This window comes from Notolepis coatsorum (assembly GCF_963971535.1).
Source record: "Notolepis coatsorum genome assembly, chromosome: 15".
Taxonomy (NCBI): domain Eukaryota; kingdom Metazoa; phylum Chordata; class Actinopteri; order Aulopiformes; family Paralepididae; genus Notolepis; species Notolepis coatsorum.
In genome coordinates, this window is record NC_140179.1 from 14,961,943 (window position 1) to 14,979,522 (window position 17,580).

General features: G+C 42.1%; 1 protein-coding gene across 1 annotated transcript in view; it reads left to right on the plus strand.

Annotated features, from left to right (window-relative positions):
- The window catches only part of LOC311241685 (meprin A subunit alpha-like), a gene marked incomplete at both ends in the record, with an annotated part of 73,668 nt that overhangs the window by 43,345 nt on the left and 12,743 nt on the right, over nucleotides 1-17,580 (plus strand). The window contains 10 exons of the mRNA XM_084330562.1: nucleotides 1,765-1,935; nucleotides 7,061-7,186; nucleotides 8,532-8,588; nucleotides 8,892-8,929; nucleotides 9,023-9,098; nucleotides 9,202-9,319; nucleotides 9,980-10,155; nucleotides 12,613-12,834; nucleotides 13,955-14,101; nucleotides 15,261-15,476. Coding sequence (XP_084186688.1) covers nucleotides 1,765-1,935; nucleotides 7,061-7,186; nucleotides 8,532-8,588; nucleotides 8,892-8,929; nucleotides 9,023-9,098; nucleotides 9,202-9,319; nucleotides 9,980-10,155; nucleotides 12,613-12,834; nucleotides 13,955-14,101; nucleotides 15,261-15,476 — 1,347 coding nt within the window. The remainder of the gene's footprint in view (nucleotides 1-1,764; nucleotides 1,936-7,060; nucleotides 7,187-8,531; nucleotides 8,589-8,891; nucleotides 8,930-9,022; nucleotides 9,099-9,201; nucleotides 9,320-9,979; nucleotides 10,156-12,612; nucleotides 12,835-13,954; nucleotides 14,102-15,260; nucleotides 15,477-17,580) is intronic.

Below are 17,580 nucleotides of genomic sequence, written 5' to 3' on the forward strand. Positions count from 1 at the left end.
TCCACTGAGAAACGTTCCGCGGTGGTGTCTGGAGTGCAAAACATTTATAAAGAGCGATAAAATGCGTAATTTCCTTTGACGTAATTTCTGTAGTTAATTAATCAAAATGAACGCGATAAAGTCCCAGCCCTAATAAATATATTTATATCCATATTTATCTGAATATACCTACATAATCCCTCTATATTCCTGCATATAAATCATAACTCTGTATGATGGCATGTACAATAATGCTGTATATACCGAATAAATATATTTATTCTCACCGTATATATATCCACACCGGTCTGTACTTACCTGCACATAATACCTTTTACAGATACTATATCTATATCTGTACATATCCCTTACCTATTCTTAGCTGGCCAGTATGACTACTACCATACTGTCTTCATACCTGTATCACTGTACATATTATATTACAACTCTTGACCCTTGACTACATCTGATTAGCACTACACTCAGTAGTACTAATTTATATATTATATACCCAGTTTAACCACCTGTACATTGTATATTACTAGGGATGCACCGAATGGGAAATTCTTGGCTAAAACCGATACCGAAAAAAGGAAACAGTTGGCCGAAAACCGAATGCCGAAAGGCCGAAAATGATTCATATAAATATATAGATAAGGTATTTCTTTTTTTTCCCCATGGCTACCTGATTATGGCAAAAGACATGATTATGGCAAAACTTAACTTAAATAATATTAATAATCACTATTATGGGCCCATAAAACATTTATTCAGCACTTTTGAATGCATACATTAATTCCAGACTGACTGCTGAAAGATTGTACAATTTAAAAATGTTCTCTTTGCATACAACAAAATGTGCATTAAAGTCAAGTGCATTTTCTTTTCTCTGTAGGATAACTACAACAAAGTGCATTCAGAACAAAGCCAAGATGCTTTAAAACTGCATAAAGATCTGCATAAAGACACACACACGAGAGGGAGTATAGCTTATAGCAGACTTAATGATGTTACTGTAGTGGCTACTGTCATAATTCATGGAATTATGGAAGGACTGTTGTATTTACTACATCTCCTGTGACTCTTAGCGGGGGGTGACGTAGCTTACGAGAGACGAGTGAAAGAGGACCGGAAGCGTTGTTAGCTAGCTTAACGCTAACATTAGTTTAAAAGGTTTTAACCGCGACGGGCATATAATAATAATAATAATAATAATAATAATAATTATTATTATTATTATTATTATATATAATTATATAGTAATGGCGAGGATATAAAGCATGTTAAAGACGCATTTATTGGATGCGTTGCTCAAGGAGTTTACATAGAAACAGTGTGACTCCCAAGAGGAGTTAGTTATCACAGGCTGTAGAACGCAAGAAGAGCTGCCAAGCTGCTCACGTTATACGTTGCGCAAAGTCTGTAGCCGCGTTTTGATTACGTCATCACAACAACACTTTAGGTTACGAACGTTACGTAACCCTGTTCTTTGACATTCGGTGATATATTTTCGGTGCTAAAGCCGAAAATGCATTTTTAACCATTTTCGGCCGATAATTTTTGGTGGCCGAATATTCGGTGCATCCATATTACTATTGCAATTTACTGTTACATTTGAACTCTGGTTGTATGACAAACTTATTTTTGTTGTACTATACTTGTGCTGTATAATGACAATACATTTTTTGAATATAATCTAATCTAATATTTAAATCTAGATGAACTATCTATTTAAATCTAGATGATTGCACTGATTGCACCTTTTTGATATCTCTGTTTCTGTAGACTCCAGTATCCCGTACTGGGACAAGCCTTCTAAGATGGGGACGTACGACCCTGTGTGCGGCTGTTACCACGGCTGGACCTGGGGCTGGAATGGCTATTTCTCCCACCATGATATGAGGAGGAGGAGCTATTTGAAGAACGATGACCTCATCCTCCTCATTGAGTTTGAAGGTACATCTGATCTGTTCCAATATGACAAGGGAGGGAGTCCTTTGTAGACCAGTTTTTGAGTGAACGCTGCGGAGCTGAGAGGACAACGTTGCAAAACCGAAATAGTCAAAACAACATTTGAATGACTATTGGAATTATATACCCATGATTACCTGACTCGTAGTTGTGCCCTTGTGATTGGTCCAAGATTGGCGAGGCTTATGGGTATTGTAGTAGTTACCATGGAAATGGGTAAAGATTATGATATAAAAACTAATTTTCTCAAAATCTAAGTTCATTTAAAACATTTACCTTTATGGTTGTAACCGTAAAATAATCTATGACTCTGTCAAAGATTAGGAACATACACAATATATGTTGGCTGTAATACTTTTAGTTTTGATGGCTACAATGGGGGAAAATAACAGGGGGGAACCTCACTCACCATGTCTATGCTGAAAATGGAAGTTTTTTCCTTTTCGGTTTACCAGTAATTTTGTCATTTACAGTGCATTTGGCGTATTGGAGAGATAAAGGGATGTTTTACAGGAGGATTATATGTCTTGTTAAAGGAACACGCCAACTTTTTGGGAAATTAGCTTATTTGCCATCTACCCAGGAGTTAGACAAGCAGATACATACCCTTTTCTTCTCTGTGCATGCATTAGGCTTAGGGAACAGCCGCACCGTTAGCCTAGCTTAGCGTCATTCACTTTTTTATTTATCCACATGGTAAATACACAGGTCACAACATGTTTACAGGAACGTTTTGGAGTTGTATTTGGAGTGTATTTCGTGACTGTTGGGAACTAGGATACACTGGCACACCTACTTCCAGTGAATGACGCTAAGCTAGGCTAACGGTGAGGCTGTTCCCTAAGCCTAATGTATGCACAGCGAAGAAAAGGGTATCTGCTTGTCTAACTCCAGGGTAGATGGCAAATAAGCTAATTTCCGAAAAAGTTGGCGTGTTCCTTTAATTAACTACCCTACAGTATTTGTAAGAGCCACATTGCCAACACTAAAGGAGTGGATGTTGGACTGAAGATGGGGACGTTGGGAGGACTTGTGCTGCAATGCTAAACTACTGTAGTTTTGACCATGGCTCTTTTTTGGGGGGAGATGGGCGGAGCCTGAGGGCCTTATTTGGGCAGAATTATTATGACAAATCACTTCCTGTTAAGCAGCTCACACTTTTGAGGTACTCCTTCAAGACACTACTCCTTCAAGACACTGTGAACTTTTGAAAATTCATTGTGCTTTTCTGGTCAATTGTTTTTTCAGATCTCACCTCACTCATAAATCCAATTCAGCCAAGAGCCTAAAGATCTGTGAGTAGATGTTTTTTCTTTTTTGTTCACTATACTGGTCTATCATGCAGTACTTGCTCTGAGTCAGTGCTAGGTTTATATGCATTCACACCATGAGCAACCGGGCCTTCTGCTCGGCTGCTCCTCGCCTGTGGAATGCCCTCCCTGACTACCTCAGAGCACCACAGACCACTGCTTCCTTTAACTCATTGACCGCCACGCTGTTTTCCCATCTCTACTCAATGGCGCCAGCGGTATTGACCATTTTAGCTATGTTTGCGGACCCATCGTGTGTTCTGTATTATAGCTATGGAGACAATAGTATGGCTCATTTGCAGTAATGGGAATAACAGCGCTATAAGTAGCGCTATTCGTTTTTTCAGTAACGAGTAATCTAACGGATTACTCTTCCAATCTCAATAACGCCGTTACCGTTACTGCAAATAAATACGGCACGTTACTATGAATGAACCTGTTTCTTTCATCAGACAGATATCTGCGCTGAGAGGCAATATGTTCTTCCTTGTTTACTGGGCATTGCGCGAGCCAAGCGGATACATGCTGACGATTGGCTGAGGTTGAGTACAATGTCATGGTAAGCCAATCAGAGGTAGAGGTGGGCGGGTGTTCGAAAGCATCCACAGTCTGACACACAGCGATACAACACAAGCGATTCAGTCAGCGTGAGACCGCAAGTCCGTGTAGTGTACAGTACGTATTGAGCCCAAATGATCCAAAACGATTCCAACGGAACAACATAAGCGAGCAGTCAGCGTGAGACCGCGGTTCACTCTTGTTGTGTTGTAGCGCAGGGCAGTAGTGGCTCTACTGCTGACAGCCTCAACATAGTGCTGCACTTCCTGGTTTAATAGCACAGTCTGGTGCGCAGAGATATATATCTGTATGTCATGCATGTCTTAAATGTCATGATTAGATCCGTTTAGAATGATTCAATTAGATTCTTATATCTGTATGTTGTGTATGTCATAAATGTCATGAATTGAAAATGGGGGACCCTGATGTAAACAAGACGAAAGTCTTTCTCTGATCTGCATCCCCTTAACAATTGTGTGTATTGAGCCGTACTGCTGTACCCATTCTGCAATCTGTTAATTAAAATGTTCAATCAATCAGTATATATTTGTTATTTATTTTTGGTATAGTGCTTAACAAGCATAATTTAATGTTGCCCAGTTGTGGCCTGTTGAGGGGCAATACATATCAAAAGTTCCAAAACATCTATTGTATTTGAATGATCCACTATATAAACATAGTAATTATAATATCTACATACATGGCATTTGATTGGAGGCTAGTCTCACTTTGTCCCACAGCAACATTAAAATAGTTTAGATTTGTGTATGTTAAACTTATGTAAAAAAAGAAAAAAGGAAAGTAACGCAATAGTTACTTTCTGAAGTAACTAGTTACTTTAATAATTTGTAACTGAGTAAGTAATTTAGTTACTTTTTGGAAGAAGTAACTAGTAACTGTAACTAGTTACTTTTTAAAAGTAACTTGTCCAACACTGCTCATTTGACAGGCATTGTTCATAGTGCAACACTGACTAACCAGTTCATTTCTACATACTGTAGTTTGTGCGCTATTACACGCTAAACATCGCCCCATTTCCAGAATAATCCAGTCTTTTTCCATAGATTGCGAGATACTGTATGTCACATTATATGCAATAAGCCCAAATCGCCTGAAGCTCCAAATACTCCCAAATCAAAGGTATATACATATGTGCATTCATAAAATCATCAAGGGGGGGGGGGGTCGTTTTCACTCAAAACTGTGATTGTGTTTGTCAAGCATGTTTTACGTCCGGTAAAACACAAAACTGTGATTGTTACAAAAACATGTTTCAGGTTCGGTAAAATAGACATAGAATATACCTTACCTTAGCCAGAAGGTATTCCAAAAAGAATAATTCCAAGTACATGTATATGTCTATACCCGTTTATATGGGAAATACACTTCAGACAACAAAATCTCGAGGCGATCCCTGTGTCTCTCTATTCAGGCAGGAGGAGGAGCCCTTGCAAAAACAAAAAAAGAAGGAAAACGTGTATCCACACCAAGCGTGAAGTGGAGTGAAACTGTGGAACAGTCTAAATGTGGTGCTAAAGCAATGTCCAAACATGAGACAATTCAAACTGATGTATAAGGAAATGATGTTCACGAGGTACAGGGATGAGGAAGGGACTTGATATTCACGGGTGTTTACATTTTTATTTTATTTCTTTCATGTTTTACATATATAGTTTTTTTTTCTTTTTTTTGCATATATATATATATATATTTTTTTTTTATGTTTTAAAATAGTACACTCATTTGAGTAGTGGAAAAGGGGTAGGATTAAATAAGTGTATACTTCTTCCTACTCCTTTTCGAACATGTAGATTGAGTTGTGTTTTGCTTTTGTTATTGTTTGTTTGTATTCATTGCATGTTCGAAATAAAGATTTCAAATCAAATGAAAAAAAGACAATGTACCATACTCATACCATACCGTCCTTCATACCAGCGGCCATCAGGCTCCACAACAGTGGGCAGGGACTGCTGCCAGACATCCAACTACTAGGAACCTAGTAGCTGACTCCCACCTAAAAGGACAATATACAGTACCTTATGCATACCGCACCTTATGTGAATACTGTATACTTCATCAGATCATATATTTAGCATTTTAACATTTTCAGATTATATATTATATTCCATTTAGATTATTGGATTATTAGATTATATATTTGTAACTATTTATTGTAGGGCAAATATAACAGAGGGCATACATACCCTCATCTCGCACCTTGTTGCCCATATGCACATGTCCAGAGTTAATTATATTGATTTGTTATATTGTTTACACTGCTTTTTTATTCTATTTTATTTTTTACTTCTCCACTGTACTATAATTATGTCACCTGTACCTTGTCTTCTCTACCTGTACTCCCCCCTCCCCCATGCTGCTATGATGCCTGCATTTCCCCAAGGGGATCAATAAAGGAATATCTTATCTTATCTTATACTCATACCAGGCCCAGCCATAATGATACAGAGTGGAAACTCTACCGGTAAAATACCCACACAAAGGACCGCAGGAGTTCTGACATGATACCAGCCCAATCCTAGGTCCAGGTTCAGAACAGTACATGTGCAGTATGTGTGTGTTTTTTATAACAAAGAACTTTAAACCTGATGTTTTATCATTTATAGAGTGAAGAAACCTGGAGGAGAAGCAGACAATCGACAGCGGGTCAAAGCCAGTGATCAGAGGACATCAAATCCTGTTTGATGTTGTTGTTTCATAATTACATGCCAGGCTTATTATTCAAACATCTGTTATCATCCGATGTAGCCAACGCACTGTAATGGTTATAACAAGAAGATTAAATTAAACAACATTAAACAACATTTCAACATATCCAATTATTGGCCTTTTGATAATAATAAATGATGTTTGAGTCTGTCGCTGACATCTCCGTTAACCCTTTCACTACCACACTACAGAAGGTTAACCCTTTACTAGCACACTACAAACGGTTAACCGTGCTGCTATATCATCTAGGAAAATACAAATGTTGGAACCTGGACTCAGATACTGAATATTAAATTACTTGGATCAGGGGCAAAAAAAACGTAATCAGTACATCTGTAACATCTGTAATCAAATCTTAATGGCTGACATCTTCCTCGACTCTCTATGCTCAGTCAGTGATGTGGTATCTGGCCGTGTGTTGTTGAGACCAGAGCTCAGAGAGCAGCACTATTCTTAAGAGACATGATTCATCTGTGTCGTGATGTTGTTCACTGTGGCGCTCAGCACCTCTGCAGCGTCCTGTCAGGGTGTGATCCGGGTCGGCCGGCGTGCTCAGGGTGTGGACCCAGTCTGCCTGGTCCGCCTGGTCCTGGATCATCCCACAGATGTTGATCAGCTCAAAGGAGCACTGGTCCAGGAGCGTGAGGGTGTTCGCTGTGACGACACAGAGGAAGAATGAAACTACAGCGTTACGTCACATCATGCTGGAAATAAGTGTTGTCACTTTTGCATGTCATCCCTTGGATTTGTTGTGTCTTTGGACCCATGAATAAAATCAATCAATCAATCATCATGGGCTTCTTTCACCTTCACTTTGGTAAATAAAGTCTGCTTCCGCAACTTTCACTACCACACTACAGAAGGTTAACACTTTACTATCACACTACAGACGGTTAACCTTCTGTATTGTCGCAGTGAAAGGGTTAACCATTTGGTAGTGCGGTTAGTGAAAGGGTTAAAGACGCTGAGAAGTTCACAGGGTAGATAATTCATGATTCAAGAGGTTTATTCGTCACATACAGACACAAGACATGTAATGAAATGAAGGTGGCCATGCCCGCCTTGATTGTGCACAAAAATACAAATAATAATAGAATAAAATAGAATAGATAATAGATAGACGTGATAAAAGGTACTAAGATAACATACAATACAATGCTTACGAATTAAAGGTAATGAGTCTTATATACACTACTATACAATATATAGTTATGCTATATGTAACTATACTATACTAACTATACTTTACAAAAACATACATTTATGTGTGTGTGTGTGTGTGTGTGTGTGTGTGTGTGTGTGTGTGTGTGTGTGTGTGTGTGTGTGTGTGTGTGTGTGTGTGTGTGTGTGTGTGTGTGTGTGTGTGTGTGTGTGTGTGTGTGTGTGTGTGTGTGTGTGTTCATGTGTGCTTGTGTGTGGAGAGATCAGTGTTCAGTGTCAGTGAGATCAGTGTAATCTCATGGCCCTTGTATCCTGATGTCCACCTGATAAGATGTGAGTGATGCTGTGAAAGATAGCGCGGGACACGGCTGTTACTCATTAAAAACAGCTTATACACTGATCAAAGTTCCACCCTGCAGCGAGTGTCTTTATGGCTGTGTTTTCACACTAGTATGACTAGTTCAGTCCAGATGAAAATAATATGGCTATTGGAAACACGCTCTTGAGGCTCGCTGCTTTGATTGGAATTGTTGTCATTTTCAAGGTAAAGGACTTTATTTAATAATTTTTAAGTATATTTGATATGAAATTGAATCTTATTTGTAATATTTGTGATGCCTTGTAATTAAGAGGTGTCTCCTTTTTTTCTCTCTGTGCCAGGCACAAGCTGTCCCGACTCCTTATGGTATGGTTTCCGTTAATTCATTCAGCATACAGTATATGCATGCTCTTTATAAAAATGTTGTCTTACTAGAGCACTTTGCATTTAGCTACAGTGCTATTTCTGTCATTGATCTTCTATATGTATATTTATATAAATATCAGGTGGCAACGATGCGGATGCGGGAGAACTGAGAGATGACATACCGGAAATCAACAAAGGTCATTTTTCTTACTTTCCTGTGTACAAAAGAAACAAACAAAAATATATATACAGTACATCATAGTATTATTATAATATATATTACATTACATTATATTATGATGGCTATAAATGGCATCTGGTCAATTCAAAGTGTCAAACAAACCATCTACACAATTTAAAGTATTATTATAATATATATTACATTACATTATATTATGATGGCTATAAATGGCATCTGGTCAATTCAAAGTGTCAATCAAACCATCTACACAATGCAAAATAAAATATGAATGGATGATGGAGTTTTCCCCCTATTCCAGACTTGACACACCTGTTTGAGGGAGATATAGTCGGCGATGTAAGTATTAAACAAATAAAAACATGTTTTAAGAGTTTTTATTTTTAAGAACTGTCAAGTGCATGGAAAGTTTATAATTCTTCACTTTTGCAGCCCTGGAGAAATGCAATCCTAGACGAAACGAAACGATGGAAGTTTCCCATCCCCTACATCTTGACAGATTCCTTGGGTATAAACAACACAGATTATTTATCCACAACAAATACATCCTTGAAAGTTATTGATAACAATATTTACTGTATTCATTTACAAATTCATTTCTGAAATGCCAGATCTGAATGCTAAAGGGGTAATCCACCAGGCTTTCGAAGCGTACCGTCTGAAATCGTGTGTGGACTTCAAGCCCTACGAGGGAGAGAACACTTACATCTCCTTCACCAAGCTGTCAGGGTAAGCTCTGGTAGAACATCTATATCTCCTTCACTAAGTTATCAGGGTAAGCTCTGGTAGAACATCTATATCTCCTTCACTAAGTTATCAGGGTAAGCTCTGGTAGAACATCTATATCTCCTTCACTAAGATATCAGGGTAAGCTCTGGTAGAACATCTATATCTCCTTCACTAAGATATCAGGGTAAGCTCTGGTAGAACATCTATATCTCCTTCACTAAGTTATCAGGGTAAGCTCTGGTAGAACATCTATATCTCCTTCACCAAGCTGTCATGGTAAGCTCTGGTAGAACATCTATATCTCCTTCACTAAGATATCAGGGTAAGCTCTGGTAGAACATCTATATCTCCTTCACCAAGCTGTCATGGTAAGCTATGGTAGAACATCTATATCTCCTTCACCAAGCTGTCAGGGTAAGCTCTGGTAGAACATCTATATCTCCTTCACTAAGATATCAGGGTAAGCTCTAGTAGAACATCTATATCTCCTTCACCAAGTTGTCAGGGTAAGCTCTAGTAGAACATCTATATCTCCTTCACTAAGATATCAGGGTAAGCTCTGGTAGAACATCTATATCTCCTTCACTAAGTTATCAGGGATTGGGCCTTTTAAAGATTGTGTTCTCCTCTGGTACTGTAATGGTGTACCTTCTCAAACAGATGCTGGTCATTTGTGGGAGACTTCAAAACGGGCCAGAACCTGTCCATCGGAGCGCGGTGCGACACCAAGGCCATCGTGGAGCATGAGCTCCTGCACGCTCTGGGCTTTTACCACGAGCAGTCTCGTTCTGACAGAGACGACTATGTCAAGATCTGGTGGGACCAGATTGAGGCAGGTGGGTTTTTTCATTTATTTATGATCAGGTTTGAGTTTGATATAACATTGTCATTAGTATGCCTACCACCATGTCAGCTCTGTTTTATTTTTATTAAAAAGAAATTGGATTTTATTTTATTTTATCCACTTTTTCTCCTTATTTAAAAATGTTCTCCCATCCCAATTTCGCTGTTTCCAATTCTCCCCTCCCCTGTCTTGAACGTTGCTAGCATATGCCTCCCACAGGTCAGTCCTAGGGAGGATAGAAGCCTGTACACATCTTTTCACCTGCCAGCGCGAACTCTCAGTGGCGAGGTGTAACGTGTGGGAGGCTCACACTACCCCCGCTATTTCCTGTCTCTGCTGTGCAGGCGTCCCCCAACCGACCTGTAGGAGTCGCTGTCCACAACGTCCAGATTACCACCCATCGACTTCCACCCGCTGACTCTGCCAATTGAGCCAGTATGACGGCCGGCCCAAGCCGGAGGCAACGCCGACAGCCGGATTTGAACCCGGTGTCTCTTGCGTTGGTGATGAGCGCAATGTCCGCTGCACCACCCAGCCGCCTTGAAATTGGACTTTTTCTGTATTTTTTCACCCATCCCAATTTAGTCGTTATGCCAATTCCCTTCCTGGTCGTTGCACGCATTGCCCCACTGTCGGCATGGGGAGGGTGTAGAACTACCACATGCCTCCTCCGATACATGTGGAGTCACCAGCTGCTTCTTTTCACCTGACAGCGAGGACTCTCACTGGGAGAACGTAACGCGTGGGAGGATCACACTATCTCCCCCAGATCCCCTCCTTGCTGAACAGGCGCCCCGACCGACCAGTAGGAACTGCAGTTTACAACGACCAGGACACATGCCCCGCTGGCTTCCCACCCGCTAACACTGCCAATTGTGTTAGTAGCTCTGTTTGATTATGAATATATATATATCATGGCCTTGTGTAAATTTTTTAATTTTCATCATTTCCCTGACATTGAATTGAAGAATGTTTTTTCCCACTTTACTTATGAGTTACTCTCCAGTCCTACATTTTGAAAACCTGTGACCTCATTTGGCTGAGACCCCCCCCTGTCTGTCCTCTGAGACTCCCCCCCCCTGTCTGTCCTCTGAGACCCCTGCCCCCTGTCTGTCCTCTGAGACCCCCCTGTCTGTCCCCTGAGACCCCCCTGTCTGTCCTATGAGACCCCCCTGTCTGTCCTCTGAGACCCCCCCCCTGTCCTCTGAGACCCCCCCCTGTCCTCTGAGACCCCCCCCCCTGTCTGTCCTCTGAGACCCCCCTGTCTGTCCCCTGAGACCCCCCTGTCTGTCCTATGAGACCCCCCTGTCTGTCCTCTGAGACCCCCCCCCTGTCTGTCCTCTGAGACCCCCCTGTCTGTCCTATGAGACCCCCCTGTCTGTCCTCTGAGACCCCCCCTGTCTGTCCTCTGAGACCCCCCTGTCTGTCCTATGAGACCCCCCTGTCTGTCCCCTGAGACCCCCCCTGTCTGTCCCCTGAGACCCCCCTGTCTGTCCTCTGAGACCCCCCCCTGTCTGTCCTCTGAGACCCCCCCCTGTCTGTCCTCTGAGACCCCCCCCCTGTCTGTCCTCTGAGACACCCCCCTGTCTGTCCCCTGAGACCCCCCCCCTGTCTGTCCTCTGAGACCCCCCTGTCTGTCCCCTGAGAACCCCCTGTCTGTCCCCTGAGACCCCCCTGTCTGTCCCCTGAGACCCCCCCCCTGTCTGTCCTCTGAGACCCCCCTGTCTGTCCCCTGAGAACCCCCTGTCTGTCCCCTGAGACCCCCCTGTCTGTCCTCTGAGACCCCCCCTTGTCTGTCCCCTGAGACCCCCCTGCCCACATAATGAAGTGGTACGCAGGGGTGTAAAGTACTTGAGTAAATGTACTTCGTTACAATACTTAAGTACTGTTTTGGGGGATTTGTACTTTACTCGAGTATTAGTAGGTTTGTATACTTGTACTTGTCTTTTACTCAATTACATTCCAGAGGAAAAAAACATACTTTTTACTTAAAATGCAGACCTACAAAGTACAAATATTGCACGTCCAACTATTTTAATTAGTATATACTTTATTTAAAAACAGCCAATCAAATCCCCATCAATGGAAAATGAACCCGCCCATACCCATGCTGATTGGTCCTTGTGCAAGACTAGAAAGCGGGGATCTTTGATTAAACACCTGCTAAATACTTACTTACTTACAAGCAGAATAGACAGTCAGAAAAAAAGTTTTTACTTTAACTTTTTAGTACTCAAGTACATTTAAAAGTAGAAACCTTTTGACTTTTACTCAAGAGTGTTTTTAGCCCGATACTCTGACTTTTACTTGAGTACGATCTTGAGACGGTACCCATACATTCACTTAAATATAATTTCTGGGTACTTGTTTGTTACCCCCCTGAGTGGTACGTAGCCTGAACACCTGCATATTGACGGCACCACTTGTCCTGAACGTTCCTTCTCCACAGGAAAGGAACACAACTTCAACAAATACGAGGACGACTTCGTCACCGACCTGAACACGCCGTACGACTACGAGTCCGTCATGCACTACCGCCCCTTCTCCTTCAACAAGAACGAGAGCGTCCCCACCATCACCGCCGCCATACCGCACTTCAACCAGATCATCGGTCAGCGGCTGGACTTCAGTGCCGTGGATCTCATCAGGCTGAACCGCATGTACGACTGCGGTGAGTGTCTCCTGGCCACTCGTTTGGTTATATAAGGTAAAAGAATTATGTTGTCAGATCGTCAATCAGATTATGAAGAAGAGGATGGTGCAGCTTGTGTTCCCGCTATATATATATATTTATTAGCATATTACATATTAGCATAATATATTATATATATTTAGCATTTAGCATTTTTAGATCATATTAGATTAGATTTAGATTATTGGATTATTAGATTATATATTGCATATATTTAGCATTTTAGCATTGATTTTTATTTTTGTATTTATTTTTTTATTATATATTAGATTAGATTTAGATGATTGGATTATTATATTATCTATTGTAACTATTTATTCTAGGGCAAATATAACTGAGCATACATCTCGCACCTTGTTTTTAATTATATATATAGAGTTAATTATATTGTTTGTTATATTGTTTACACTGCTTTTTACTACCTTGTACCCCCCCCCCCCCCTCTCCCCCATGCTGCTATGATGCCTGAATTTCCCCAAGGGGATCAATAAAGCAATATCTTATCTTATCTTATATCTCCAGAACTAGCATCGGTGTCGGTGGAGAGAGTCTCTTTTGGAGGCCTCTTCATCCCACTGAGACACGTTTCTGGAACGCAGTACGCAAATAGTGACAGTCGACTCGTGATCAGTGAATGTGTTCACAGTCGGGGGGGCTCTGCTGGAATTCTGGTCCCCTGACAAAGTACGACACTGTGTGTATGACTAATAAAGCCCTGGTAATCCTGGAAGCCGCTACAGATAGAGAGCCTAAATAAATCTCTCTCCCTAGGTTATGAAAAGTGAACTAGACTGAATATTATATTTAGATGTCACACAGGAGCCTTGCAGACACTTGACCTTTCTGACCCTTTTTAAGTTGCGGAAGCACCCTTTATTTACCAAAGAAGCCCATAATGTACTGTAACACTGTAGTTTCATTATTCACTTTATTTACCAAAGTGAAGGTGAAAGAAGCCCATGATGATTGATTGATTGATTTTATTCATGGGTCCAAAGACACAACAAATCCAAGGGATGACATGCAAAAGTGACAACACTTATTTCCAGCATGATGTGACGTAACGCTGTAGTTTCATTCTTCCTCTGTGTCGTCACAGCGAACACCCTCACGCTCCTGGACCAGTGCTCCTTTGAGCTGATCAACATCTGCGGGATGATCCAGGACCAGGCGGACCAGGCAGACTGGGTCCACACCCTGAGCACGCCGGCCGACCCGGATCACACCCTGACAGGACGCTGCAGAGGTGCTGAGCGCCACAGTGAACAACATCACGACACAGATGAATCATGTCTCTTAAGAATAGTGCTGCTCTCTGAGCTCTGGTCTCAACAACACACGGCCAGATACCACATCACTGAGCATAGAGAGTCGAGGAAGATGTCAGCCATTAAGATTTGATGTGTGTTACTTACAGATGTACTGATTATGTTTTTTTTGCCCCTGATCCAAGTAATTTAATATTGAGGATCTGCTGAGTCCAGGTTCCAACATTTGTATTTTCCTAGATAATATAGCAGCACAGTGCACACTTCAAGTATATTAAAGTTAGTAAAAACCAATCCAATGTAGGTAAGATATGCTCGGTAATTGAATAGTTCCCCTTATTAGTCTAATCTAGTCTAATAAGAAAGACTACCTGCAGTGGAAAACGAACGAAGTACCGGACGTACCAAAAGCGAGTAGACTAGGTACCATGCAGTGGAAAAGCGGCATTAGAGACAAGCGCTCTTGTGAGGTCCCCTTTCCTCATCCAACCCCGCTGAGCACACCTGCCCAGGTAACTTTTATGTCTGATTATCACATGTCTTCCTCACAACAGAACAATAGGATCCAGGTTAACTTGCCTAGTTGCCTGCCTACTGTTCAAGATCTTAAATGGCAAGGCCCCCCCTCCACCTCTCAGTACATGTAAAAAACATCTCAATAGGTCCACCAGATCTACCCAGAGAGGGGACTGTACTGTGCCGTTTAGGTCCAGCTCCTTCAGTCAGTCCTGTTTTGCAGTCAGAGCCACTCAGTTCTGGAACATCCTACCATCTGAAATAAGACACTGTGCTACCTACCACACCTTTACAAACAAACTCAAGACCTGGTTATTAACCAATCAAACATGTGATAACTTTTAATCAGTTCATTGTGTATTTTATTATTGCTTTTACTATTATGTCGGATTGTGTAAATACTGTGTTTTACTTTTAATGCTTCTGTTCTAGGTGTATGGTCGGTCTCATAACATCTTGCCAAAAGGACTACAGTTGCGAATTAGCCAGATGGCTAAAACTGACACATTTACAGAAATGTTTATTGATGTGTAGGCTACTGTCCTTTTTAAATAAACTGAAACTGAAACTTTGACTGAAACTGAAACTTTGACTCCCCCACCCCCCCCCTCTCTCTCTCAGATGCCGGCTACGTCATGAGGTTTGACACGTCCTCTGGTGCTGTTGGTGACAGTGCACTGCTCCAGTCCCGTATCCTGTACCCAAAGAGCAATGAACAGTGTCTGCAGTTCTTCTACAAGATGACCGGGGCGGCGGGGGACAAACTGGTGATCTGGACCAGAACCGACGATGGGACGGGGAGCGTTCGCAGTGTCCGGAAGATCCACTCGATCACAGGTACTGTATTCAGAGCTGTGTGAGGAAGAGTGCTCTGGAACAATAGATGCCTTGCACGGAATGTTGTATATACTGTAGCTTTCTTCCAACATGGCAGTCTGGGGAGCATGTCTATGTTCCCTGGGTCCTATGTTCCCCGGGTTCTATGTTTCCCGCTTGCGATAAAAAGGGTCCTATGTTCCCCGGGTTCTATGTTCCCCGCTTGTGATAAAAAGGGTCCTATGTTCCCCGGGTTCTATATTCCCCGCTCTAGCTACCCGCTCCCGAAAAAGCGACCGAGTTGTGTGAGGGCCGACCATGTCAGCTTGCTTCATTTCTCTGTCATTACGATAGTGTTCTCAAACATACACGTCGCGACTAAAAAAAGGTCCTATGTTCTCCGCTACTCCCGAAAAAGCGACAGAGTTGTGTGATGGTGTAGATCGTGCAACATGTGTAATTGTGTAATTGTGTATGTGTGTGTGTGTGTTCTGGATGTAACAGTACTGTATATCTACTCCAGTGCCGTCTGACAGATTCGGCCATCAGACGCTGCTTGCTTGCGTGTAACAGAGATGTACTGCCTACTGGACATTTTCGTTGACATAAGTAGATTTTTCGTTTTTGTTTATTAATTAAGTTAATATAAAGCGTGTTTCGAAAGTTTTTGAGGTTGTTAAATACACGCTTTTGATTTCTTTAAGTGGCGAGTGACGTCTTTTTCGTTGTCCATTGTTCGTTGGAGAATATTACTTTACTATATCTCTAATATATATCAGACCGACTATAGCTATATATTTCAGCTATAATATCCTAACAGAGAAACTATCACCACCTAAAACATCCTTATTATACCTTGTTTCATCCATAGGCAGTAGCGCTTTGAAGGTATAATAACTTCGGTGGACTTGGTGCTGAAGTGTCATTCAAACTATCCTTACTTAAATATGACTGTGACGGGCGATGACAGCACCACACATGTGAACAGTAACAATGCAATTAATTAATGTCTTGTTGTAATTAGTATATACCCAATGTCATGCGTCTTCTTGAAGCGGATTCAGCTTGTTTTGCTCCGATTTGACGTCAGTTTAAAACCCTTCTACTCCTATGGCATATTTAATTCCGCCTGGATCTTTTCTTTTTATTGTGAGCTGTAGCATTGTCAAAGAGTAATTTCTTTTGCCCTTTTCCCTTTGTAACTTCATCCTTTATCTTTCAATATCTTATTTGACGTTACTGTACGATATAAGTACAGGGTGTCCCCCAGGGCTCGGTTTTAGGACCCCTTCTCTTCTCCCTCTACACTAAATCACTGGGTAACATTATCACGTCTCATGGCTTCTCCTACCATTGTTATGCCGACGATACTCAACTCTTCCTCTCCTTCCCTCCCTCAGATATCCACGTCTCTGAGCGGATCTCGGCCTGTCTGTCCGACATCTCAGCCTGGATGACGTCCAACCACCTCAAACTGAACCTAAGCAAAACAGAATTGCTCCACCTGCCGGCCAAATCCTCCCCCCTAACCGACCTTTCAATCACAGTCGAGAATGCAGCTGTGACTGCGTCCCCGACCGCCAAGAACCTTGGTGTTGTCCTCGACGACCAGTTGAACTTCTCTGCTCACATCGCAGCGACGACCAGAACCTGCCGATTCCTCCTGAGCAACGTCAGAAGGATCCGCCCCTTCCTGACAAAAGAAGCCACCCAACTCCTCGTCCAATCAACAGTCATCTCCCGCCTCGACTACTGCAATGCACTGCTCGCTGGCCTCCCGGCCACTGCCACTAAGCCTCTTCAACTCATTCAGAACGCAGCGGCCCGCCTGATCTCAAACCTACCGAAGTCGGCCCATGTCACCCCACTTCTTAGGGACCTGCACTGGCTCCCCATTGCTGCACGAATCCGCTTCAAGGCCCTCGACCTAGCATACCGTGCGGCAAAGGGAACCGCTCCCGCCTACCTCCGGTCAATGGTCTCTAACTACACACCCTCAAGACCCCTACGCTCTGCATCTTCTGGCCGCCGCAGACCTACTCCTATCCAAGCTCCGGGAGGGTCATCAAAGAGAAGTCGCCTATTCTCAGTCCTTGCCCCACAATGGTGGAATGAACTACCCACC